General features: G+C 39.2%; 1 protein-coding gene across 5 annotated transcripts in view; it reads left to right on the forward strand.

The window, feature by feature from the left end:
- The first annotated feature begins 17,243 nt into the window (after positions 1-17,243).
- Positions 17,244-27,651, forward strand: part of LOC124553724 (zinc finger protein 99-like) — a 167,432-nt gene continuing 157,024 nt past the window's right edge. For 3 of the 5 annotated variants that reach the window (XM_047127642.1, XM_047127645.1, XM_047127644.1), the window contains exons 1-2: positions 17,244-17,325; positions 19,887-19,963. In XM_047127642.1, coding sequence (XP_046983598.1) covers positions 19,904-19,963 — 60 coding nt within the window. In that variant the 5' untranslated portion in view covers positions 17,244-17,325; positions 19,887-19,903. Of the gene's footprint in view, positions 17,326-19,886; positions 19,964-27,651 lie in introns of those variants that run through there. The other 2 variants (XM_047127641.1, XM_047127643.1) reach the window with 2 other exon arrangements.

A 27,651-nucleotide genomic window follows, 5' to 3' on the forward strand; every position in this document is an offset into this window, starting at 1 on the left:
TACTAAGCTGATGGTGTGGAAGGACATAGGGCGGTTTTTCCTTATTTAATCATTTTTGGGGTTTATCCTAGTGGAAAGTGCTTCGTAATTTTTTTTTAAATTCTGTGTGTGTGTGTGTGTGAGTGTGTGTGTGTGTGTGTGTGTGTGTGTGTGTGTGTGTGTGTGTGTGCATGCGAGTTTGATCTCCATGTGTGGAGACCGACTGATTTAGTTGACAATACTGTCAGCAGAGCATGGGGAACATGATCTGGCAACACTGCATTCAGTCATGAGATCGTGATGTCATGGATGAAAAATTGGCTAGAATAGCTCTGTGTGTATTCACCCTGACTTGTACCAGCTAACTGCTCTAGTCCACAATTCAGCCACCAGAGGGCGCTTAAAATTGTAGCATCATGGGTGAAAAATTGTGGGGAGAACTGTTATTAGTTTGCTATCTTACTACTACCAGTGTGATGCTCCTCAAACAGTGTAGCATCTAAGAATATTATCATTTACCGGTCACTACATGACTACTGTATCTAGGGGTAGGAATATATTATTACCCACCCTAATGTCCTTTCCAGCAGTTCTGTCTTTGTGGGACTGGCCAACATTATACCTCCGGTGCTGCCAGATCGCACGATGGTGTCTCACACAGGCAGTGGTTGGTCTGCAGTGTAGGTGAAGATGGTTTGCTACAATGCCATCTGTTTTCTCAATAAATAGGAGACAATATTCTTCCTTGAGTTTTGTGTGTCTATAAACGGATGGACTGACATCTTAACAGGTAGATTAAATTTACATCTACATCTGTATGCATACCTCACAAGCCATTATACAGGCCGGCCACGGTGGCCGTGCAGTTCTAGGATCTCAGTCCGGAACCGTGTGACTGCTACGGACGCAGGTTCGAATCCTGCCTCGGGCATGGATGTGTGTGATGTCCTTAGGTTAGTTAGGTTTAAGTAGTCCTAAGTTCTAGGGGACTGATGACCTCAGAAGTTAAGTCCCATAGTACTCAGAGTCATTTGAACAATTTAAACCAACATCTGCTTCCACTGCTTCCTGAAAGGTCTTGCATTGCAGTAGTCTCATGGCTTTGCTTACCTCTTGGCCATACAACACAAGGATGAATGTGTCTAAAGCTCTCTGATCGGCTTCAAACAGCTGAATCAGATTCTCATTCCCGTCCTCTGCCAGGTCGTAAATTTGAGCGTTAGCACTCCTAAATCTGTTGGGAAATTTTTCAATAGATTCGTGCCATCGCATCCACAGACTAAGAAGTAGCTCTCTGTAGGTGTGATAGCATTTTTGCGTTTTAATCTCTGGACAAATGTCGCTTTGAATTCGTTGTAATCTTCTGATACCACCATAGCAGACTCTGCACTAATTAAATCTTGGATGGCTCCTTGAATTCTTAACTAGGAATTGCTAATCTACCTGAATCGGTCCATAAACCAAACAAGACTGCTCCTTCGAGTTTCCAAAAGAATACTTCAGTAGTGGAATGAAGCTGATACGGTGCCATTTTTTCCTTGTTCCCAAATTTGTTCAATATGGCGGCGGTAGATGACATCATCAGATGACATCCTATTTTTCACCCCCACATCCTCTCCCTTTCCCCACATGGGATTTGGCGGAAAACACCATGTCGATACTAAGCTGATGGTGTGGAAGGACATAGGGCGGTTTTTCCTTATTTAATCATTTTTGGGGTTTATCCTAGTGGAAAGTGCTTCGTAATTTTTTTTTTAAATTCTGTGTGTGTGTGTGTGTGTGTGTGTGTGTGTGTGTGTGTGTGTGTGTGTGTGTGTGTGTGTGCATGCGAGTTTGATCTCCATGTGTGGAGACCGACTGATTTAGTTGACAATACTGTCAGCAGAGCATGGGGAACATGATCTGGCAACACTGCATTCAGTCATGAGATCGTGATGTCATGGATGAAAAATTGGCAAGAATAGCTCTGTGTGTATTCACCCTGACTTGTGCCAGCTGACTGCTCTAGTTCACAATTCAGCCACCAGAGGGCGCTTAAAATTGTGGGGAAAACTGTTATTAGTTTGCTATCTTACTACTACCACTGTGATGCTCCTCAAACAGTGTAGCATCTAAGAATATAATCATTTACCGGTCACTACATGACTACTGTATCTAGAGGTAGGAATATATTATTACCCACCCTAATGTCCTTTCCAGCAGTTCTGTCTTTGTGGGACTGGCCAACATTATACCTCCGGTGCTGCCAGATCGCACGATGGTGTCTCACACAGGCATTGGTTGGTCTGCAGTGTAGGTGAAGATGGTTTGCTACAATGCCATCTGTTTTCTCAATAAATAGGAGACAATATTCTTCCTTGAGTTTTGTGTGTCTATAAACGGATGGACTGACATCTTAATAGGTAGATTAAATTTACATCTACATCTGTATGCATACCTCACAAGCCATTATACAGGCCGGCCGCGGTGGCTGTGTGATTCTAGGCTCTCAGTCCGGAACCGCGTGACTGCTACAGATGCAGGTTCGAATCCTGCCTCGGGCATGGATGTGTGTGATGTCCTTAGGTTAGTTAGGTTTAAGTAGTTCTAAGTTCTAGGGGACTGATGACCACAGATGTTAAGTCCCATAGTGCTCAGAGCCATTTGAACCATTATACAGTGAGTTGCTATTGGTACCCTGTACTGCTGCTAGTCATTTCCTTTCCTATTCATTTACAAACAGAGCGAAGCAGAAAATAATGGTCTACATGGATCTGTATTAACGCTAATTTTTCTTATCTTATCTTTGTGATCCATACGCAAAATGTATGTTGGCAACAGTAGAATTCTTCTGCAGTCATCTTAAAATGTTGGTTCTCAATAGTTTTCCTTGAAAGGAACATCACATTCCCTCCACAGAGCCCATAGGAATGCTTCTCTAAGACTGTATTCTTAGGGCAGCCTAGATCTGCAGACAAGTACACGTTTGAGATGTATTGGTCAAAAAGCAGTATTGTTCACTGGGTCAGCCTTTCAGGGATATTTCGAAAATACTTTCAGAACTGTTTGGTTTGCAGAAGGGATGAGGGGGGGCATATTTTTCAGCAACCTGGTATTTACACAGCGACATTTAAGTGACCAGTCCTTCTGAGAAAGACAGGACAACTTTTGCGAGTGTGGAATCATTAACAGCTGTCTGGCACAGCGGGCGGTGGGTTGTTGGATGGGAGGGGTAGAGCCCTGATGCGAGGGCGGTGGTTTCTTGACCTGGTAGTGGCATTGGCAGCTGTTCACATACGATCCAGGGGCAGGGCGAGGATGTGGGCAGAGGTGACGCAGAGGTGGAGAGGGGAGTGAAACATCCTAATGCTCCCATAGATCGATAGCTCTCAGCAGGATTGGTTCAGGAGTGGTATACCAGAATTCTAAGTGATTTACTTCCACCTGTATGACAAGGCAACCGAGAGACAGAACGCAGTTAGCGTTGGATGTCTTCAGCAATTTTACGATGGTTACGGTCCATTTCAGTATCAGAGAAAGTGGCTACCTAGCCTGTGAGGAGCCTCCCGAGATGTAACAGGAGATTCTTCAAGGTTACCTAATGAGTGTAATATGACTGCAGGAAAAAAAATTACGCACCATGCCAATGGACCCTCATAATCAATTAAGTTAATTGTCAATCAATTTGATATCAATGACGTGTTGCTGGGAGTGTGGAAGCGAAGGTGAAATTACCACAGTTGTGATTCGAGAGTTGAAGTGGTAATCAGGCGTTTTTATGGTTGGGAGAGGTCTTTTAACGGAATTTTAATCTCCCACCTACACAGGGAGAGATGATCACTATATTAAATTCAGCTACATTAGCGAATACAAAATTTTGAAAAACACAGCCCTCAGTCGCGAACACAATTAATTTGTGACCTAACTTCGGTGTCACAAGGGACACCTTCTTCGGACATAATTAAAACTAAATGATACAACATAACGTACCAACAAATACGAAAGCTGCAGTCATACCTTTTACAGCGTCAGATAGTCAGAATTAAAATAATACAACAGAGGTGCAAGCCACTAGGGGCTGCCATGTGTCCTCCGCTACAGTCAACACAAAACTGAAACATCATGTGACTTGTGCGCCATGGCAACTTCAAGACAATACCGCCATCTGGTGGCTAATTGGTAAAACAAGCTATTTTGTAAACGTCTCTCGTAACTGCAGAGAGGGAAATAAACAAACACTTGAACGGTGTACGTGAAGTAATTACAATAGTGGGATACTGCATGATGTAAAATACAACTAATGAATTACTGGCTGTACTACAAAAATTCCAGAATAAATGCATAAAGAAGACATATACGAAAAAATCCATTAAATGACAGTACTGTTTGCCGTAATAGATACGTTATAAAAACAAAATAAAAAATTTTTTTTTAATTTACGTATATGAGCTGTAAAAAGTAGAAAGAAAAGGTATCTCTGAATCTGCATGAAGTAGTTGGTACATCACAGTGTCAGATCTCATCAAGCAGCGGCTTTATACCATTGAAATAACTTCTTCCGCGCAACTGCACCTGCTCGTTGAGAAAAAGTCCATCATTCGAAAGTATATGCTTGAAAATTCCCAGCTCCTCCAAAATATCAAGTTTACGCCCTTTTTTTCCAATATGCCAAATTTCTGACTTCTCAACCCCTTCAGGATAGTGCCCTGTGATTAACAGGTGATCTGCAAAACAAGAATTAGGGGCACACGAACCGTTTTCCCTCAAAAAATGTTATTTACAGCTAATTGAAAAGGCACGTCTTGTTTGACCAATATAATAGGCACTGCAAAACTTGTTAAAGTGAGGAATAAGGAGTGTTTTAAATACAGAATAGACAATACACTAAAACATGTTTCTGTTCTTCTGTAAGTAGCCTTGATTCTTCGTTTTTCCTAAGTGAGAAACCACCCAAATCAGTCACTCTCCTTATACTTTCCTTGCCATTAACAACAATCATGTTTCACATTCGCCATTGGATATCATTTCTTCTATTTTGTAATACCCACTAACATCTGGCGATGAATCAGATGAAGAGCCACAAAAATGAGCAAATGTTAATTTGAAGCAATTAAGGGGACACAGCCGCGAGGGAGCTCCCATAAGGAATCAATGCTAAAACGAGCAAACGTCAGGTACACTTTCTGAAGTAACTAATGGAGATAAAAACCTGAAACTTTTACAATGTACAGCTGAAACATCATTCTCAAATCACATAAAAAATGGTTAATGTATTTTATATATTTCGTGAGTAATCATTTTTTTGTTCTATAAGACAAAAAATTAAAACTTTTCTAAACACCTTGGAGCTTGTAAATCTGTTCTTTTTATCACTACTGGTCTATTTTTTATCTAATTACTCATCGTTGTATTAACAAGAGATACTGTAAGTCTGATGTCTGTAGCAGTCATAGTTTTTGAGAAACGTGTACCAGAAGGTCAAAAAATGTAGTTTTGAGAAAAATGGTATTAAAGTTTTACATGCAAGAAAGTAATGTACAACGTTATACAGTCACAGTTTTGAAAAATTGCAGGGCTATACTGTGGCTCAGCTTCTTGATCTTTATCTTCTTTTCTTTGATCTTCTGGCTATCCTGGCCTCCTTGGTAGCATTTCCTGCAGAAATATCAGCATAACGGATACGGTCCATGTCAATCTTTTTCAGTCCCCTTTCAGTATTGATACCATCCTTTGTTCCCAAGAGTCTTAATACATCAGTCTTCTTTGACACACCAGCATTGAAGCACATCACTGCACCATGAACATCAAATTTTAGTGTTTCTTTTCTAACGAAAACAGTTTTTGGTAGCCTTGTCCAAATCACAGAATTCAAACTTTCATTTGGGTTTTGAGTTTTTCCATGGAGACACTTTTTCAAGAGCTCTTGTTGGCTAAGCTCTCTGAAAATGGGTTTCACAGCTAGCAGGATTTTTTCTGGAATTGAATGTTTGTGCTTATAGCTGGAAGATGTAGCTGGGTTGTTGAATTTGCACCAGCTGTCAGGTCCCTGTGGGCAAAGGTTATGTTGTGGTTCCTCATCTCTTGAAATTTTATGAAAGAATATAGCCCAGATGGCTCTCCTCATTGCTTTTACGTTGTTGCAGTTTTTTCTAATGGCAATACCATAATAAGTCTGGATCCTGTCTATTTCAGCCTTTGTCAGGCCCCCTTTACCACCTAACTTTTTTTCCTTACATATCTTTAGAAGTCGTGATCCCATTCTTTTCTGTACATGTCCTATACATTCCAGTTTTTTAATTTTGACTCTATGCCCAAAAGGTTTATCTTCTACCACTTTCTGATAAGCCTCACTGTCCCCATCCCCAAGATAGTCTGTATAGAGGATACCTCTTGACTGCACAAACCTTTTGAAAATGTTAGCAACACCAGCCACTTCCATGCCTCCACCAGAACCATCATAGTCCTTTTTGCACACATGTTGTATAGTGGAATTTTTGCTACAGATGTCACAGAACTTAGTAATATTTTTCAATATCCAGAAGTTGCTGACGCAATGCCATTTAGGGATGTATGCCCACGTATCTGCCAACTGCCATCAAAACCAGCAGAAATTTGCTTTGGGTCAGATTTCGTATCATTCAACTGAACTGCTTCTTTGGCTGCTTTCAACATTGTAGATTCACTTACCTCAGCTACAACTGCACCAATAGTCTTGTTGTAAGCATCAAACTTTCTTGGAGGTGGAAGAATGTTCATCACTGCACAAAGAACAGCACCTGCACTTCGCCCTTTTCGAATAGATGTAAGTGCATACACTAATCTTATATTGTTTTCATACAATCTGCTTCTTGTTACGTGGGATGACATTGTATTGGCAGTACAGCTACATTCCAAACATGTCAAAACCAAGTTACAAACAATTCCCTTGGTTTTCACCACATCTTCATGCAAAGTAACATTTCCACCACAGTTTTTACAGTTTGTGTGTTTTTCGATAAGTTTACGTAATAACCTCATGGAGATCAGAATGTTTGTGTCAGTAACAACAGAAATACTATCCACACCAGATATTGCATTGTCACGCATTTGAGAGGCACTTGGAAAACCGGCAGCACCTAGAAGCTTCTTGCTTGAAGCACTGACACTCGCACTGACTTCACTTTCAATATTATTTTCTGCCCTCTGTTCAAAACTAGCAGTTTCGCGGTTTATTTCTACATATTTATTTCCACGACACTTAGGCTTATATCCAAACTTCCTTATTCTACCCATTGTGTTACAACGTTTCACAATATCATTACATTTGTATCATCAAAACGTAAACAACTAGGATGAAGAAACTGACAACCGATAGTCGACAATGTAGACAGGCTGGCAAACATCAGAATAACAATTCTCTCTTGCAAGCCAAATAAAGACTATTTATATACGTGGAACATAAATGATTGTTGTACTACAGTCAATGCTGACTACTGCGCAAGACACAGCAAAAATGGACATGGCACTAGCTACCATGCTTCACGAACAAATTAATAACTCCAAATCTAATAATCAGATTTGTATGAAAAAAACAGCATTTTGTAACCAAGTAATTGGAGCATAGATTAAGACTAAAAAAAATCGATTTGTTTTAGCCCGTTTGCGACTGTGTCCCCTTAAAACCAGCTGATGGTAACCAAGTTCATTGATATTGGAGACTACCTAATTTGCAGCTTTTTAAAGTACAGAATTTAGAATACATAGGAGAAACACTTTCAAGGACAGAAAACCTCATAAAAATGTATAAACATTGAGAAAATGGGGATATAAATGGTTTCAAAATCAGATACCAGTGCAAAGAATACTACATCTCATCCAGGGGACTCCATGTCCCAGTAGCTTACATGAAAGATCCATGTTGCAACAACAAAAAAAAAAAAAAAAAAAAAAAAAGTAGAAAGACTGAACATTTTTCAAACATAGCACAATTTTGAAATTTATGAGAGAAAAAAGGCTTTATTTACAGTAATTCAGGCAATATCTTTAAAAAAGCTAGCACATGAGTGAATTCAAATAGGAACTTCGCTGTTACATTCTACTTTAATTGAAGCCTGTAATACGATGTTTCTGAATAAACTTGGAATCTGTTAAGGTGTTGTGGTTATAGTGATGAAGTAAAGAGTATCCGGAACCACAAGTGAAGAATGCAGAAGGGCCATCATCTAAGGAAAGTTAATTCACCAGAACTTTGGGATGGTATGAGGAATCACACTGACAATTCTGCAGTGGCTCAATCCTACCACTTTCACTCTGGAACAAAAATAAAATTCCTAAGACTGTCACTAAACATCACACTCATGTGCTCCCTGTACAAGAAGATATTTTCAGAGGATTACAGTCTCTGTTTTCATCATCCCAAAAAAGGTCAATGACATCTATACGTGACCTACAATAAAGATGCACTTACACCTAGTTACAGTGCTCACCTCTTAGAAAAAGGCAGGGCTAAAGAGGAGAAGAAACAAGAGAAGGAGCGAGCAAAAAACTTTATATAGGACTTTTGTAAACTGCAACCTCTGTTTCCAGCAAGTTTCTTTTGGCACCAACTGATCCCATTGACAATGCTTTCTTTTATAAGTAGCCACAGATTTTTTTTTAATTTTACATTCTGTATGACATAAAGTCAAAACAAGGAGACTGTTTCATGTGTTCGGAAGTAGAGGGAAAATAAAGATGTCAGATAGCAACCTGTTTGTATGGATGTTGAAGTCTCACCCTGCAATGGTAAGGCACATTTTGCGATTGTTGTAGAGGACGGAATCTAAACAAATTTGTTGCTGAAATATCCTTGTCCGCTATTCATGAGATACATAATCTAGAACAAATCAAACATTGGAAAATCTAATCCTGAAATCATTGATTTAAAACTCGTGTTTATTCATTACAGTGAACTGGAATGTATCTCATTGCATTGGACAGTCACTATAGAATTTTTTTATGTTGGTAAAAGTGAACTGACCTGCTGATTGGAATACTTCTGCTGAATATGCGAGAAGATAGGAGTGGCAAACATTAACTTGCACATGAAAAAACGCATGAGAAGATTATCAATTGGCAGTATCATCTGAATCGCCACATTGCACATAGGAAAGAAGATGCAAACAGGAATCCAGTCAAGAGGTTAAGACTGTGAGAGGTGGTGCAGTGATTACCACACTGGACTCGCAATAGTGAGGACGATGGTTCAACCCTGTATCCGGTCATCCAGATTTAGGTTTTCTGTGATTTGCCTATATTGCTCCAAAGAAATGCTGGGATGCTTCCTGTGGTACGCCACGGCCGATTTCCTTCCTCAGCCTTAACAGTATCCAAGCTCGTGCACTGTCTCTAATGACCTTTATGCCGATGGGACCTTAAATCTAATCTTCTTCCTTCTTCGCACGTAAATGTCATAAAACAGTGTCCATTTGTTATGCGATGTGAAGAAGACTTTGACAAAGACCTTAGAGCTCTGAACTGAAACAAAAAAGTCATGAGATATCTCTGTCAGGCACCAAATCTTTGTACATGTCCATCCTGCCGGTAACAAAGGAAAATTACAACGATGAGATGTCCCTGCTCAGTTCAGTGCTTCCCACCATGGAGGTATAAGGAGGGGAGATGCCATGACGTCACAAACTTGAAGCCGACAGAAACCGAGCTCCGCCATTGCAGTTTGGTCAGAAGACTCGTTTCTGATTGTGCTACTGTGTAGAGCTGCTGAAGGTTTTTTTCATTTTAAAATGCCGGTTTGCGTTGTTTACGGGTGTACTAACCGTTGGAATAGTGCTACCAAGTTAAAAGGAATCACGTTCCATGCGTAAGTGGCCCCGTTCGTAAAATATTGTCGTTTATATTCGTGAGATGTGCGGCCTTGTTTACGTTTTGTGAAACTGTTTTCTTCTTATTTTATTTCAGATTTCCGATCAATGAAGGTCGTAGGGCTCTGTGGGTTCATATGGTAAGAAGGAAAGACTGGATACCTAACAAATGGAGCAAAATATGTTCCCAGCATTTTCGAGAAGAAGATATTGACCGAACTTCAGTTTCGAGTGTTCGGATCAGGGAAAATGCTGTACCATCAATTTTTCCTGCCTTTCCACCTCACTTACAAAAGGTAGTCTACGTGAAATCAGCACATTGATTCTGAATTCCTGTAAAACTAGGAAATAAACGTACAATGCCAGAAAGTATGAATGTTTTAATTAGGCCTCTAATTTCAGTTGTGTTTTTGTCTATAACCAACAACATGTGCGGATTACAGTGGGATTAATCCATGTAACAATATTTTCATAGTTTTATCACATTTTCGGGCGTAAATTTCTATTTTTCTCAAGAGAGATTGTGTGTTTTGTGTAATTTTATTTCTGTGTCATATGACTTTAGGCATTAAGTTATAACTGTCTTAATCTGCTCTTCCTCTTTGTCATATTTAATTTTACTTATTTCGGTCGTTAATTACTTAATCATCCATTTTGGAAAATTCAACAAGTTGAATCAGTATTCTTTGATAATAGTTTCACCCCAGTAAGCATTGGTGTCTGTAGTGAAAGAACACTAGTTAAATGCCACAGTAACAATATTGCATTTACTCTTGTTATGGGCAGTGACAAATTATCAATTAGAAAAAAGTGCTTAATTGTGTAAGATAGTTTGTCTATTGTATCATATGTTCACGTGTATATTGCTACTATTTCAAAACATACCACTGAGAGTACATCGCCGCCCCCCCCCCCCCTTATGCAGCTTTTCATAAAGGCAGGTTTCTTACCCTCTCACATCCACAGGTGTTTCTGTACTGTCATTGTAGTGCAAATAAATAGTAACAAGTCCAATCAGAATCTACAAACATTGTAAATGCATTATGAAATGCAAATAATTATAAGTAGGCTGTAAGGTGTAATTGAACAGTTTTTATTTGTTTTCAATCTTTGTTTTCTGTAGGAACAGAAGAAGAGACGACCACCAACACAAAGGCAGCAGACATCAAAATGTACAGTTAATTTAACTGCTACATGCAGAACTCAAGATGAAGGCACTACCAATGGCTTTCAGGCTGAAGCTTCTCAGCCTGCTAATTCCACCACACCATTGAATGTAAATCCTGAAGAAACACCAATTGTGAGGAACCTTAAGAGGGATGTGTCTGTGCTGCTGACAAAAAATGAAAATTACAGGAAGAAAGTAAAAGTTCTTCAGCAATCCAAACGCCGTTTAATAAAAAAAGTGGCATGTTTGAGTACAGTGATGGAAGAACTGAGAAAAAAACATTTTGTGGATGAAGACAGTTTAAGTGTTATTGCAAGCATACCTGGAATGCACAAGCAGCTATTGCAACGACAGGCAGCAAAGGCAAACTGTAAGAGTGTACCTAGAACTTACAGCCCTGAGCTACGTTCGTTTGCTCTCACATTAAACTTTTATTCCCCACAAGCGTACAAATATGTTAGACGCTGCTACGACACGTGTCTGCCACATCCGAGAACATTAGCAAGGTGGTACCAGGGTGTGGATGGTGCTCCTGGCTTTACCACGGAGGCATTTGCCATTATAAAATCAAAAGCTTCTCATCAGGGCCAGACTAATAAAATTCTATGCAGTTTGTTAATGGATGAAATTGCAATTAGGCAACACATAGAATTTGATGGAACACAGTATTATGGATACATAGATATGGGGTCCTCTGTTGCTATGGATAGTTTACCTGTAGCTAAAGAGGCCTTTGTATTAATGTTAGTCGCAATTAATGGGTCATGGAAGCTACCAGTAGGGTATTTTTTGACATGTGGATTGACAGGGGAGCAGAAAGCTCATTTGGTTAAACAATGCATTAGCCTTGCCAGTGCCAGTGGCATTCAAGTAGTGTCTCTTTCGTGTGACGGTTGTGCCTCCAATATGTCTATGGCCAAATGCTTGGGGTGCAATACTGACGTTGATGGATTAAAGACCACCTTTTTTGTGCAGGGTAACAATTTTGAAGTTGCATTTCTGTTAGATCCACCCCATATGCTGAAACTTGTAAGAAATGCATTAGGGGAGAGAAAACATTTTCGGGATGGGCAAGGTAATGTAATTTCATGGTACCTATTTGAACTACTGCATAAGTTACAAGTGAAAGAAGGTCTCCACCTAGGCAACAGCATTACGAGCAGCCACATCAATTTTGTGAATAACAAAATGAAAGTTAGGTTAGCAGCCCAGCTGCTCAGCACTTCCGTGGCAGACGCAATGCAGTACTGCTGCGATATGAAGATACCAGGATTTGAAGATGCTTCTGCCACAATCAAATTTATAAGGATATTCAACTGCCTGTTTGATATATTAAATTCCAGAAGCCTTCTGCAGAATAAGTGGAAGCAGCCTCTGAATGTCCACAATTTCAAGGTTGTTAAAGAATTTTTAATGGAAGCTCAGGCATACATCAAAACACTTACTGTGTGTCAGGGACAAAGAGTTGTGGACAGTAACAGGAAAACAGGTTTCATTGGCTTCCTAGTGTGTATTTCTAGTGTCTTGCACCTCTATACAAAGCTTGGACCACAATCCTCTGCATCTTTGTTGAAGTTCCTCCCCATTTATAAGTGCTCCCAAGATCATTTGGAGATGTTTTTTAGTGCCATCCGTAGTCGTGGTGGATGGAATAACAATCCAACAGCTCGACAGTTCATATCTGCCTATAAGAAACTCCTGATTCACAATGAAATTCGTGAATCAGACAGAGGCAATTGTATAGCCCTGGAAGAGATCCCTATTTTGACATACAGTGGTCAGACTATAGAACAACAAATTAATTTCACCACTGAACGTAGGCAATTATTAGATATGGAAACCCATTTGGTGAGCCATGATCATGATTACGTTGAAGCTGAAATGATTCTCTCTGAAGTGGCAACCCATATTGTTGTTTATATTTCAGGATTTGTGGTTCGTCACTTAGAGAGAACTTTACAGTGTGAAACATGCTTGTCAGTGTTGCGAGGGGAAGGGAGTCATACTGCCTATTCTCTTATACACAGAAAGAGTAGAGGTGGTTTGATTTCACCATCTGACGATGTTGTGGACATTTGTATGTGTTCTGAAAAAGTATTTAGAAAATGCAGTGCTGGAAATAGGAGGGTTCCTGTGAAAGATCTTAATACTAAATGTGTGTCAGAGGTACTTGGCACTTTTCTGTTCAAGCCTGTGTTTGAGGAATTGGGAGAGCACATGAAAGATCAGCACCCATTAGATAATCACTTGGTACTGCTGATCAAAGCTATTGCGAAAAGGTACCTGCTGACACGTCAGAAACATGCTGCAAAATGTGTAACAGATTCACTCCATGAAAAAAAATTGAGAACAGCATACACCAAATTAGTTCTTTTTAAAGGTCAATAAATTTGTGAACTTTGCTTTCCACACTTCTTTCCTCTATGTTATTTAATTTTCCCTTTTAAAGCTGTGTTTGAGGGTACATATGAAAGCTTTACCCCCTTTTGGAGAACATTTCTGAAGTGTTTTAATGAGGTAGTGTGTGCTTCTGGTGGCAGTGCATTAACCAGTTTCTTCTACAGGGTATATATAGCCATTGTGAATTTTGTAAAGGGCTGGTCAATTATTATTTGTGACATGTATTTTGATGATGAAATGATTACCTTAATTTGTAGCTATATGTAGTTTAAAGAGTACTGCATTTAGTAATGGAGTTCATTATAATGAGAGTATAGTGGTTAATATATGTAAGTGCTTTGTTGTAACCCAAATGTCAATATTAATATTGTACCATATACCAAGAGATTAAAATGTTTCTCAAAACTACATTATTTATAACTTTCCCAAAAATTTTGTTAGTCCCACACTTCACATATAAGATTACACGGAATGTTAGTGGATAAGCTATGAGATTGAAACACTGACGATTTGATAATGCAAGAACACAGCTTGATAATTTGTACTTTAAAATGTTGTAGTGAGTTGAAAAGTACAAAAAATCATATTATGCAATTTGTTTCTCTCCTATTTTATACTTTACTTTTGCAACTTTATCCCATGGAAGTCTGCAGTGTGTTACAGTAATTGTAAAAGGTGAGTGATAAAAAATATTATGTAAATGTAATACTAGTTAAATGCTATGTGCAAGAAATGGTTCAAAGTGTACCACTGGTTTAAGATATTTTGCTTTATCCAACATTGAAGCAAATAAAAAACAGAGGTAGGTTAAAACAGTCAAGGTGCTTTGCTCTTTTCCATTATGTTTTATACATTGCAGTGAAATTTAAGACTATTGCACATAAGTACCTATCATCAGCAAGTGTTTAGCTTGACTTGCAGGTTGAAATTTGAGCGTGCATGTTTGCAGGGCATCCTAATTTAACTATTGGTGATTTTAATAGCAGTGTTGTCCTTTACACAAATTTGTGTAATTGAGATTTGTTTAGCAGTTCATGATTAGTATCAAAACTGCTACTTAATGACATGTATTGACTTATACACTAAAGGAAGGTTTCCTAATTATCATCTGACATGTAGGCCTATTGTGCTATTAATAATCTCACACAGAGCAACAGTTGTGATTTCATAGTGTTCAGATGTTTAAACTACAATGGTACTGAAAATCCCATTGTACATTCACCAAAGCACTATCATATGCTTATTTTTCTTGACAAAGCACAAACGATATTTGTATTTACAAATGAAATTTTGTATACGTGTGTAAACGAGTAAGAGATATCATCCGGTATGTAAACTAGCATAGCTTTCGGGTTCTGCTTTCAGTTTACATCGACACAAATACAGTAAAAGGTGATTTGAGTTTGAAAAGAGCTTTGTACGCTGTTATTTTTCATCATTCGAAGTTCGTATCCAAAAGAAACACTTAAGTTACGTGACCAAATCAGTTGTATTGCTGGGGCAAAAACGCATTAAAAACAAGGCGAAAACACCTGAAAAAGCTATTCTGACATTGTGTTACGCATGTAAACATTGTAACACTCATCATCTGAAATTATTTCGCAGACATAACGTTAAATATGAAGAACACGCAATTCTAACAAGAGCTCTGTCACTGTTTTGACCAATCAAACATGGCGGCCGACCACGCCCACCGGCTTCAAACAGACGTACAGCAGACGGCCATAGTGCCATCTCCCCTCCTTATACCTCCATGCTTCCCACATTAGGATCAGATTATCGGCCATCTTACGAAAACATGCAACATCAAAGAGATTCAGAAGGAAGTACTTCATCATCTGAAGATGCAGTGAATGTCTTCTGATAATGACAGTTGTTTCTGAAATTTTGTAATGTGTTTCAAGGTGAAAATGTGAGTGAATAACACTGTATTTCAGAAGATTCGACACTGTAGCATATGATTAAAACGATTCTTGCACATTTCAACATTACTATGCATTTGTTTGAAAATAAATATATTTATGTTAGTTAGCAGTTGATATATTTTGAAAATCGCAAATAGGTAGCTCGTAATGTGGACTAGGGCAACAAGTATATAACTCCTATTTCATTCAAAAGGAATCAGTTTTGGAAGGAAAATAAGAACAAATCTAAAAGTAAGATACTGACCTTTTCAAGTTAAATGAGCACATGTGATGATAATTATTTCAAGTCACTTTGTTTACGGCGAAGATTTAAAATTGCTAGGAATTTCCAAACGTATTTCTTTCAATAACAGCTATTTTAAGTTATCTAGTTGTTGTGCTAATCTGGCGATAAAAATTTACCAGAGAGTTAGAATAGCCTATGGTATCTAATGCTCGGTTTACAGCAATTTACTAGCGCGGAGGGACCTGCCGCGCGATTTGCGAGTGTAAACATATCGCCAAGTCGACTTGCGACTGTAGCAATTTATTGCAGAAGTGATTTGCTGCACGTTTTCCGCTTCCAGTGTGAACACCACGCAAGAAGTATCTGCAAGTAACTTGCAGCTTTTACGATTTATTTCTATTTCCTGCAAGTAGGAAGCGCAATTTATAGTAAGTATGTCGTCTGCATAACACTCATATTTAACATTTTACTTAATGTGGTGACTTCATTTTATGCAACCATCTTACGTATTATATGCAAACAAATTTCAGAAATGGAGGAGAAACGGGAATGGATGAAGCAGGGTACAGAACATTTTATTGAAGCCGTGGAGATCTACCCCGAAATATGGAACGTGCATAACCAATGCTTTAAGGATAGAATGAAGAAGATGAGCGCATTAAATGAAATCTCGTCGATATTCGACTCATCTATAAAAGAAGTACATAGAAAGTAGCATAACTTGAAGACAAAACCCCTTTGCCACCTGCATCCACTCGCTTGTTGTTTTAGGAGTCTAGAAAAAGACGATGTGTAATTATTACATGTTCTACTTATTTAGCTTGTCACTTTCCATTTTATGAGCATTAGAAAATAAAAACATTTTTATAAGCATATCATTCTGTAAAATGCAGTTTATTTTAATAAAAATTTAATTTCATTGTTGTGTTTTCACATACCTTCAAATAATTTTCCCTTACCAGACATTAAAAAAGGCTCTACATACATCGGGTACGATCAGGGAAATCGTGCTGACGGGAATATGAAACAAGTACAGTAGGGACTTGTATGAGTCTCCTAGAAAGAAGAGATTTCAAAATTCAAACTTTTTTGGTTGTACGTTTCACATAAATAAATGGAATGCCTACTTTATTTGTAGCTCACCGGTAGCTATAAATCATAGAGAGACTAGCAAACGTTCCTTTGCTAAAATAGCAGGACCGAAGTTTGTGTCTCGTTTTGATATGACGGTCGCTATTAACATCAACAAATACTCAGAATCATTTGAGGACATTCTGCAAAGGTTCTCAAAAGTGTCCATGCTCTCGATACTAAGTTCTTGCAAAAGGTTATTAGAGGCACCATTTTGCGATCTTCTCATTATCTACTCTGTAACCTAATTACTTCTCTTTTTCTTTTTCACGTCTTGCACTACAATTACAAGAGCTGCAGCATATCTCACCCGCCTACTCGTCATTTTACACTTCGCCTGACACTCGTAGTGGTACTGAAAGCATATGTAAACAGTATCTGCAAGTTGTTGACGTAAGTGTCTTGCCAAAGAATCTTGCTTAATTCTTGCTCTGCTGTGTAAACACAGCTGCAAGCGACTAGCAGTAACTTGCAGCAATAACTTCTGCAAGCGACTTGTAGTGTAAACCCAGCTTAATTTTCGCCATTTCATCTTTCCAGTTCTTCCATTCTGTTTATCTCACAGCACACGGCATAGTTGTTTCTTCTTTGTAGAAGATCTTTGGTTCACTGGTTTGTGACTTTAATCAGCTGAAATCTTGTACTTTTGTGGAAATTTGTGTGTGTTAAATTCTCCAGGTAATATATAAGCGTCTACAAATTGCAAACAAGAATAAATGAAAGAAAAAAATTGTTTCGGAAGTAAATTAACGCGGTACTTCATTTATGTTACAATTAACAGTTGAGTTTGATGAGTGTAATAGTTCGCGAATAGCTTGTGAAGACGCAACGGTAGCTGTTTCTGAGGCTGTTGCCTTTCCTTTAAATGTTTAATAGGTACATAAGGACGAGAATTTATTCAGTATTTGTGAAAGCATCGCCTATACTGTGGTTGGTGAATGTGACGGTGTACTAATGTAATTTTTTCAGGTTATGTTCATTGCAACAAAATACATAGGTTATTTTTTATGAATGTATCAGTCTTGGAATTGAGACAGGTAGGTTATTAGTGCTTGAACAAGCAGGTTACTGCACTTTGTGTCTGTACAGTTCACCCGTTACGAAAAACATCAGGTCGAGATTTTATAACGTTTTGTCAAGTGTTTACTGTAAAGTTCAAACATTCACTAGATTAGTGCGTTTGTGTTAACTTACCTGTACTAGTGTTTGTGATGAGTTTGCTGTGATCTGATGCAAGTATATAGCCGCTCCGAGTCAATGGAAGCGTCTGATTCCACTCGTCTGCATTGACCCGTAACCATCAGGGTGGTGTTGTGTGTAACGTTATTACGACACGGTGTTATGAGTTGGTTGTGTTTGTAGATGTGTTTCGCGGTGGTGTGTGTGGGGTATATATATATATATATAATTCCAAATGTAAGGTTTGGAAGTGTTTTCATTGAGTTTTTGTTTGTGTTTGACGTTTCCGTTAGGTGTTATTGGTTTGTTGTTTGTAATGTGGTAAGACGTTTAATGTGTGTGTGTGTGTGTGTGTGTGTGTGTGGGGGGGGGGGGGGGGTGAGGGGATATGTTGGGCTAGCCGATTTAGTTCGCGTGTATTGGTGTATTGAATCTGTTTTAATTTATGTGGGGATATTTGTTTTGCTAATTTTTGAGGCTTTGTTTTTAATTTTGTACTTGCAGGTGCTTTTTACTACCAATAGTTGTGATTCACCCATATAGGTCAAGGGAAATGTCTGATTCCAATTGTTAGCTGTAGGTATTGGTGTTTTGGTATCGTCACCTGTGGTTGACCTACATAGGTCAAGGGAAGTGTTCGATTCCTGTATACTTTGTTACTGTAGAGGAAAGTTGTAATATTGCTTTTTTTCCCTTTCTTTTTGTTCGTCATTTTATGTTTTGGGATCGTGGTGTTTTTTTACTATTATATTCAGCTCGTCCTCACCCTAAAGCCTCCAATTTCGAGCGGTTGTCCCATTAGTTTGATTGTATGTTTGAAGGGCGATGTTACTGTTTTATTTATATGTATTTTTGTGTTTGTTGTCCTGTGTATGTAGTAACGTCATAGGCGCCATATTGGAGACGCTTAGCATATCCATTTTCGTCACGTTGATGACGTCAATGGTCAAAGCAGACGGGTGGAATCTGACACTTCTGTAATCCCGCTGCTCCAGATTGTAGGGCCAACGTAAACAATTTTTCAACTGCCCGCAGTTATTAAATAATTTCATGATTAGGTAAGTTCGCATGAAAGGAAATTATGTAGAAGGTATTCTGTTGCGTTTTGTTAATTTTCACTGTGCTTTGATTCATCTAGTCAGTTTTCTGTTATTTAATTAATCATGCGTAAATACCAGTTTGTTGTTGTATGTGGGAGTTCTGTATATGAATACTGTAACATTATTTAGGAACTGTCGAAAGAACAAGTTACTAATTAACTATAATTTCTCAAACAAAAACTATTACACGTCACCAGAACTCAATAGACCATTTATCGTGGTTATAGTTAGTAGGAAGAAGTTCCAGTAAATCAGTTTTGTAAGAAAAAACTGACCAATGTTTAATCTTCATGGTAATGAAGAATGAGAACTTCCACATTGCAGTGTGCAGTTGACAGTACAGGTATATGGTTAATAGGAGGTAAAGATTCCAGAGTGGTGATGCTTACTCAAAATTGAGTATTCGATCGTGAATGAATACAGACAAAATTTCAAAGTAACACCTATGTTGAAAATGGATTTCGCTGACTGGGAAACAATCAGTACATCTGGATTTTCATGATTTTCTTGTCACATTGAAATTAAGTTACACAATGAGCAAAGGGTAGAATGAAATGTTTGGTGATATTCAGTCATTTTGCAGCAGTGTATTGGCTGCTTTGATTGTTCAAAATGCTGAAGTTTGTGCATGCACAAAAACTACCCACCTTCCATAATTGTCGCAATAGGACAGTATCCATAAGCCAGTGTTACAAAGGAGCAGTAGCAACTGCCAATACTCTCTTTCCATTGCATGTGATTTTATGATTGAGTGTACTCAATTTTCATCACCTGAGAAATGTAAATGAGTTTATATCACTGACACTCTTTTCCTCAGCCACTTTGAATCTGTTTCCTGTGTAGTCACCCATTTACTGCACCCAGTAGATGAGTGAAAATACTGCCTCTGAGGTAGACCTCATGGTAACAACAGAAACTGAGTACAGCTGTTCTTATGTTATTGTTTTTTTTTTCCCCCAGCCTGTAGAACTCAAGTCATGGACCAGGATCCAACTATGTGGATTAAAAAAGAGGAAACCGATGAAGAAGACCCCATGGTAAGTGGCTTACTTGTCTTTCTGTTGAGTGCTTCATTAATTTCTGTGTGCAGTATGGTGTGTCAATACATGCAATTGATGCCATACTGCTGGAAACATGAGTAATTCGATTTACCAAAAAACTGGTAAACTTGGAGTGTTAAATATGACATTTATCACAGTGCGTTGAAATACGCCTTGTATTAAACCCCACATAGAACTGAGGCAAGAGTTTCAATTTAACATTCAGTAAACACTGAAAACCTTGTTTATTGCTAAACGCAATTATACTGATAAAGTGGTTGCCATAAAGTGGATATATTCTGATCTGATATGCTTCTTTTGAATGACAACCTTAATGTACATCTTCAGAACAATTATGACTACAGTGAAAGTTAGCAGTGCCATTAAATTTATAAATGGTATGGGCGCAGTTAATGCATTATTGCAGTGTATCATGGTATGGAATGAGAATTGTAATTTATTTATTGATGATTTAAAATGCGTTTGTAAATGATTTTGAATTGACATTCGCATGGTCACTAATCTGAGGAGTATGTTTTGTTGTACTATTAACATTGGGTGTCAACTTTGAATATGTAAACAAAGTGTAAGTAGAACTGTCAGCAGTAAAGTTAAATTTCAGACAAATATAACATGGAAGCATAAACTGTTACACAGCCCATAGGTGCAGAATGAATTTGTATTTCGGCTGCAAAATTCTGATGAAGCCATGGGGCTATACATTAAATATTGACAGTTTGTTCATAACTACTTCTTGCATTTGCTGCACATTGTTACACATATTGTTTGTAAAATTACCAGAATGTTCCAGTTATTGGTGGAAATAATCTGACATACACTTGTCACTTAAAATCTGATGTAGTAGAACAGTTTGTAGGTTATTCAGCAGGCAAATACATTTGCTGGGTGCCTCTAGTATTTTTATCTTGCCATCCAGAATTGAGGGTCCTGACATAATCACGCAAACTACTTGTGAACTATCTGTGCTGAATAAATTTGTTTGTTTCGACATCCATCTTCGGTGCTATGCAGATGTATTGTGATAACATTAATGCAGCATTTGCTTTTGCATATGAGTGCCATTCGTGTTGCGCAACTGTAGAAATATTGGATAGTGTTAATGCATCATTTGCATCTGAATATATGTGAGTGCTTCATTAAATTTGCCAAACTTAGTAAATGGCTTGCAGTTAATTTGACCAGCAGTATCAAACAGAAATCCTAAACAGTCTCTGTGAAGAAATTATAAGAAAGTAAATATACTAAATTTTATTAAACATAGTAAATAGTAAAAGAGTTGTTAGACGTAACATAGTTCAGGCTTAGACTTTGACCCCTGACATAATGATGGTTTGACATATAGCAAGATACGTATGCACAACACACAACAATAAAAATGTGATGTTAGAGCCACTCCCCCCTTGAAATATTGGTTGTGGTGAGAGACTGACCCATAGTGCAGCTCAAGGGCTATGTTAGGTTGAATGGTTGTGGTGTAGCTATGAGTTTACAGAACCAACAAATGTGAAAACCAAGTAAAGGTTGTGGTACAAATTGACCAGTTGTTGTTGTTGTTGTTGTTGTTGATGTTGTGGTCTTCAGTCCTGAGACTGGTTTGATGCAGCTCTCCATGCTACTCTATCCTGTGCAAGCTTTTTCATCTCCCAGTACCTACTGCAACCTACATCCTTCTGAATCTGCTTCGTGTATTCATCTCTTGGTCTCCCTCTACGATTTTTACCCTCCACGCTGCCCTCCAATACTAAATTGGTGATCCCTTGATGCCTCAGAACATGTCCTACCAACCGATCCCTTCTTCTGGTCAAGTTGTGCCACGAACTTCTCTTCTCCCCAATCCTATTCAATACTTCCTCATTAGTTATGTGATCTACCCATCTAATCTTCAGCATTCTTCTGTAGCACCACATTTCGAAAGCTTCTATTCTCTTCTTGTCCAAACTATTTATTGTCCATGTTTCACTTCCATACATGGCTACACTCCATGTGAATACTTTCAGGAATGACTTCCTGACACTTAAATCAATACTGGAAGTTAACAAATTTCTCTTCTTCAGAAACGCTTTCCTTGCCATTGCCAGCCTACATTTTATATCCTCTCTACTTCGACCATCATCAGTTATTTTGCTCCCCAAATAGCAAAACTCCTTACTACTTTAAGTGCCTCATTTCCTAATCTAATTTCCTCAGCATCACCCGACTTAATTAGACTACATTCCATTATCCTTGTTTTGCTTTTGTTGATGTTCATCTTATATCCTCCTTTCAATACACTGTCCATTCCATTCAACTGCTCTTCCAAGTCCTTTGCTGTCTCTCCTTTCATCAATTAAATTCAATATTTCTTCTGTTACCCAAGCATTTCTACTAGCCCTCGTCTTTTTACCTACTTGATCCTCTGCTGCCTTCACTACTTCATCCCTCAAAGCTACCCATTCTTCTTCTACTGTATTTCTTTCCCCCATTCCTGTCAATTGTTCCCTTATGCTCTCCCTGAAACGCTGTACAAGCTCTGGTTCTTTCAGTTTATCCAGGTCCCATCTCATTAAATTCCCACCTTTTTGCAGTTTCTTCAGTTTTAATCTACAGGTCATAACCAATAGATTGTGGTCAGAGTCCACATCTGCCCCTGGAAATGTCTTACAATTTAAAACCTGGTTCCTAAATCTATGTCTTACCATTATATAATCTATCTGATACCTTTTAGTATCTCCAGGGTTCTTCCATGTATACAACCTTCTTTCATGATTCTTAAACCAAGTGTTAGTTATGATTATGTTGTGCTCTGTGCAAAATTCTACCAGGCAGCTTCCTCTTTCATTTCTTAGCCCCAATCCATATTCACCTACTATGTTTCCTTCTCTCCCTTTTCCTACACTCGAATTCCAGTCACCCATGACTGAATAATTTCTTTTATTTCATCATACATTTATTCAATTTCTTCGTCATCTGCAGAGCCAGTTGGCATATAAACTTGTACTACTGTCGTAGGTGTGGGCTTCTTATCTATCTTGGCCACAATAATGCGTTCACTACGCTGTTTGTAGTAGCTTACCCGCATTCCTATTTTCCTATTCATTATTAAACCTACTCCTGCATTACCCCTATTTGATTTTGTGTTTATAATCCTGTAGTCACCTGACCAGAAGTCTTGTTCCTCCTGCGACCGAACTTCACTAATTCCCACTATATCTAACTTCAACCTATCCATTTCCCTTTTTAAATTTTCTAACCTACCTGCCCGATTAAGGGATCTGACATTCCACGCTCCGATCCGTAGAACGCCAGTTTTCTTTCTCCTGATAACGACATCCTCTTGAGTAGTCCCTGCCCGGAGATCCGAATGGGGGACTATTTTACTTCCGGAATATTTTACCCAAGAGGACGCCATCATCATTTAATCATACAATAAAGCTGCATGCCCTCAGGAAAAATTACGGCTGTAGTTTCCCCTTGCTTTCAGCCGTTTGCAGTACCAGCACAGCAAGGCCGTTTTGGTTATTGTTACAAGGCCAGATCAGTCAATCATCCAGACTGTTGCCCTTGCAACTACTCAAAAGGCTGCTGCCCCTTTTCAGGAACCACACGTTTGTCTGGCCTCTCAACAGATACCCCTCCGTTGTGGTTGCACCTACGGTACGGCTATGTGTATCGCTGAGGCACGCAAGCCTCCCCACCAACGGCAAGGCAAGGTCCATGGTTCATGGGGGGGGGGGGGGGGGGGGGGGAAATTGACCAGTAGCACAGCCTAATGTTTACTGAAAAATCCAGTGGTGCCCAGAATGTAACTTTTACCCGCAAGAAGTCTTCTCTTACCTTGTGTGCCATGTTAGTTGAAGGACTATACTTTCCTATGACCTTTAATCATGTCTGTATATGTCATATCACTTCAAAGCCACCTTCCTTGCCAAATTAATTAAAACTTTATTTTTGCTTGGTTTATGTTTTGGGCATGAGGACATGATGAAAAGTAGTAACTCAGAATTTTTATGTGAAAATTATTGAAGCTTTTCATTGAAACAAACTTTATTAACATTCTACACCTTTATTCTTCATGTTGATATATTTATTTCAAAAATAGTCACCCTGTCACTGACACCTTTTTCCTCAATGAGAGACCATTTTGTTGGTGCTGTCACTGTAGAATGTTTGACTTAGTTGGCAGGCGCACAGCCTCACCTCTGCTCACACTAATTAATCACTGTCGAAGTGAAGTCCTTAAAGGTGCTCTTGAAGGTTTGAAAGCAGTTGAAAACTCATTGGGATCAAACCGGGATTGTATGGAGTATGATCAGTAATAATGAATCAAAGGTGTCAGACTGTTGCAGGTGGATAAACACTTGTGTGTAGTCTGGCATTGTTGTGCTCAAGGAGGGGGTGCTCCATGTGTGGACAAACCCTTTGAATTTGTGCTCTGTGTTTTCTGACGGTTTTCTCATGTGCTGATGCAGTTGTATTACACACACACACACACACACACACACACACACACACACACACACACACACACATTACACTGCAATTCGGAACCCTCTATCAGCAAAGAGCTGCATATTGTGTCAGCAAAGTGGCAATATCGACAGTGTAATATTGATGCCAAGTAATAGTTCAACTGATAAAAGAATAAAATTTTTGAAGGCATTACTTTCCAGTACATCCTTGTAATAAATGGATAAGTTTGACCATTCCCTCAAATGTGGTGGCATGGCTCCCTTGGCACTGGTAGAGTCCATCTGGAAGTCACAATACTAAACCATATATGCTCCTCAGTGAAAATGTTATGACCGCCAACCTACTATCAATATATACTCATCCAGGCAATAGCGCCATTACTTTGCGAGGAATGACTCTAATAAGATACATGCATTGTGCATGGAGTATCAGTGAGCGTGCTGTCCATGTGTAGAATCGGCACAGAGTTTGACCAAGGGCAAATTGTGGTGGCATACCTACCAAATTTTCTGGTTTTCCTGGAAGATTCTGGGGTAGTATTCCAGTTTTCTGGATGAACGTTGTTTTTTTTCCAGATATTCAACTCCAGGATTTTTTCCCGCCCTCTGCATTCATATATTGCTTTTCAGTTTTGGCTTTCAATAATAGCTGCTATTCTGAGATGCGAGTGTCTGAAATTTGACTGAAGGTAGCCCGATAATATTATCATAATTCCCATCTCGCACAATATTGCTGTACTTTTGTCATTAACTCTGTGTGACGACACAATGAATGTACTTAAGAGCCAATTTGTGGTCCTGCAGGTTGATTACTCTGCCACTGTTGAGAGCAAGAACTTGATAGATGATACCAAATGGCCTCACTTGATGAGCATTCATGGTGGTCCTAAGTACGATAGGTTATCCAGGTTAATGTTTTCTGTTTTGACTCTACTGCACAGCAATGGTGAGGGTGAGCATGTGTTCAGCTTGATGAACAAGAATCGCAATCAGTTTAGGTCCTCCATATCAAATGTAACTCTGGGATCCATTTCTATTTTGGAAACAAGAAGCAGTGGTCCATGTTATGTGAATAGTTTAAAGTCACAATTTCTGAAGAAAACGAAGAAAGATACACATTTTCATCTCTCCTCTGCAATGTTTGATGGAATACAGCCAGTGTTCTTTGAACTTGAGAAAATTTTGTAAATAAGTATAAAAAATGTTCAGTTTAGTAGTTTTGACAGTGTCATTCATATTGCGGTTTGCAGGATCAAGTGCAGAAGAGCTCATTTTTGTGTAGTGTGTGAACTGTTCCCAATGTTAAGTGACAACAAATAAACACTCATCAGCAAATAACTTGTGTAGGTAGCTAACTTTGTAGAGTTCAAAAATAGTGATCTTAAAATGCAGCCTACGTTATATGTGTTAACATTATTTGTAATCTTTTTCTATGTAGTCTTTTCTTGCTATGTTTGAATACCTTGCAATGTATGCATGCGTTAAATTTTTGGGATCTTCTGGATTTCTGTTTTTGAAAGTAGGCAGGTATGTAGTGGCCTGAGGCCTAGGTATGAGCAGTTTGGAAACTCCAGAACTTGTTGGGCGTTTGAGGAGTGCTGTGGTGAATGTCTTTAACACATGGCCAAACAAAGGTGAAACCATTTCCAGACATTATGGGGTTGGGCAAGCAGCCCTTGTGGATGTCGTAGTTTGGGCAGACTGGTAAAACAACATGGGCAGCAAACCGTGACATAACTAATATCAGACTCGAATGCTGGGCAGAGTACAAGTGTGCCTGAACACACAATGCTCCAAACACTCTTAATGGTGGGTCTGTGCACCTGATGACCCATGCATGTGCCAATGTTAATGCCACAACTTAACTACTGTGACTGAAATAGGCACATAACCATCGGCACTGTATGTTGGCACAGTGGCAGAGCACTTCATGATCTGATGAATCCTGATACCTTCATCGTACTCTTGGAAGGGTGCATAGCTCACCATCAAGGGGAACAGCACCTTGACTCCTGTACTGGTAGCAGCTCGATTATGCTCTGGGAAACAATCTTGTTGGCATCCATGGGTCCAGTGGAGCTCGTGTGAGGCACTGTGTTGGGCAAGAAGTATCGTAATATGGTTGCAGACCACCTCCACCACTTCATGACAATCATATTTCCCAATGGCAGTGGCACTTTTCAACAAAATAATGCGCTGTTTTACAAGGTCGGGAGGAACACAGCGGTGAGTTCCATTTGATGGGATGAGCACCCAACTCGCCACCTCTGAACCTGATCAAATACATCTGGGATGTAATTTAACATGCCATTAGAGATCATCCCCCTTTTTGGAATTTATGGGAATTAGGTGATCTGAGTGTGCAGGTGTGCCAACTTCCTCCAGTGATCTACCAAGGTCTCATTGTTTCTGTGCCACAATGTGTCCTTGCTGTTATCTGTGGCAGGGGTCGACACACCAGTGTTTAGATAGGTGGTCATAATATTTTGGCTGCCCAGAGTATGGCAGTTCCCATTATTGAAAGATTGTATTGTGATGATAATAGTAGTCGCACATAAAGTTCAGCCAAACAACACTTGCTGCCCATGGGCCCTCTGCCTCATGTTCTGGTCCAGCTCCAAGACACTGATTGCTTGTGAGATCCACTACTGTTCCTTGCCCCCCAGTGTGGCTCAACCACTGGTGCAGTGAGCTCCAAGCCATAAGAAGTGACATAGGCCAGATGCATTGGACTGGAATTCAGGGAGGGAGCCCACCATTGCTCAGCCTCTCTGACAAAACCAAAATACCCCCCTCCCCCCCATTAAGGAGCTCTTTACATCTGACTCTCCTTGACTTTGGTAATGTGCATGTGAGAGGCTTTTACTCATGCATAAATCCCCAATCAGGAGGTTTGCCAGACCCGTCACCCTGACAATCTCGTAGTGTCCCTAGAACTAAAGCCCATCTCACACGGAGCAAGATTCGCTGTAAGTTTCCTTGCTGGCTTGCGCGGCGGCTACCTTGCGGGCTCTGTCGTCTGCTAGCGGGCTATCTTGCTGCGAACCTTGTAAGGTTTCCAGGATAGGTCCGGTGCTATTTTTCTTGTAAGGTTCCCTGCGTGCTACCTGCATTGGCCAATCATGAGACGTTTCGTTTGTGACGTCAGATGCGGAAAGCTTGGGCGGGAAGCCTTTGTTGATAGTCACTTTTCTGCTGTTGTGAGGTGAGGTAGGA

Source organism: Schistocerca americana, chromosome 11 (assembly GCF_021461395.2).
Source record: "Schistocerca americana isolate TAMUIC-IGC-003095 chromosome 11, iqSchAmer2.1, whole genome shotgun sequence".
In the NCBI taxonomy this organism is placed as follows: domain Eukaryota; kingdom Metazoa; phylum Arthropoda; class Insecta; order Orthoptera; family Acrididae; genus Schistocerca; species Schistocerca americana.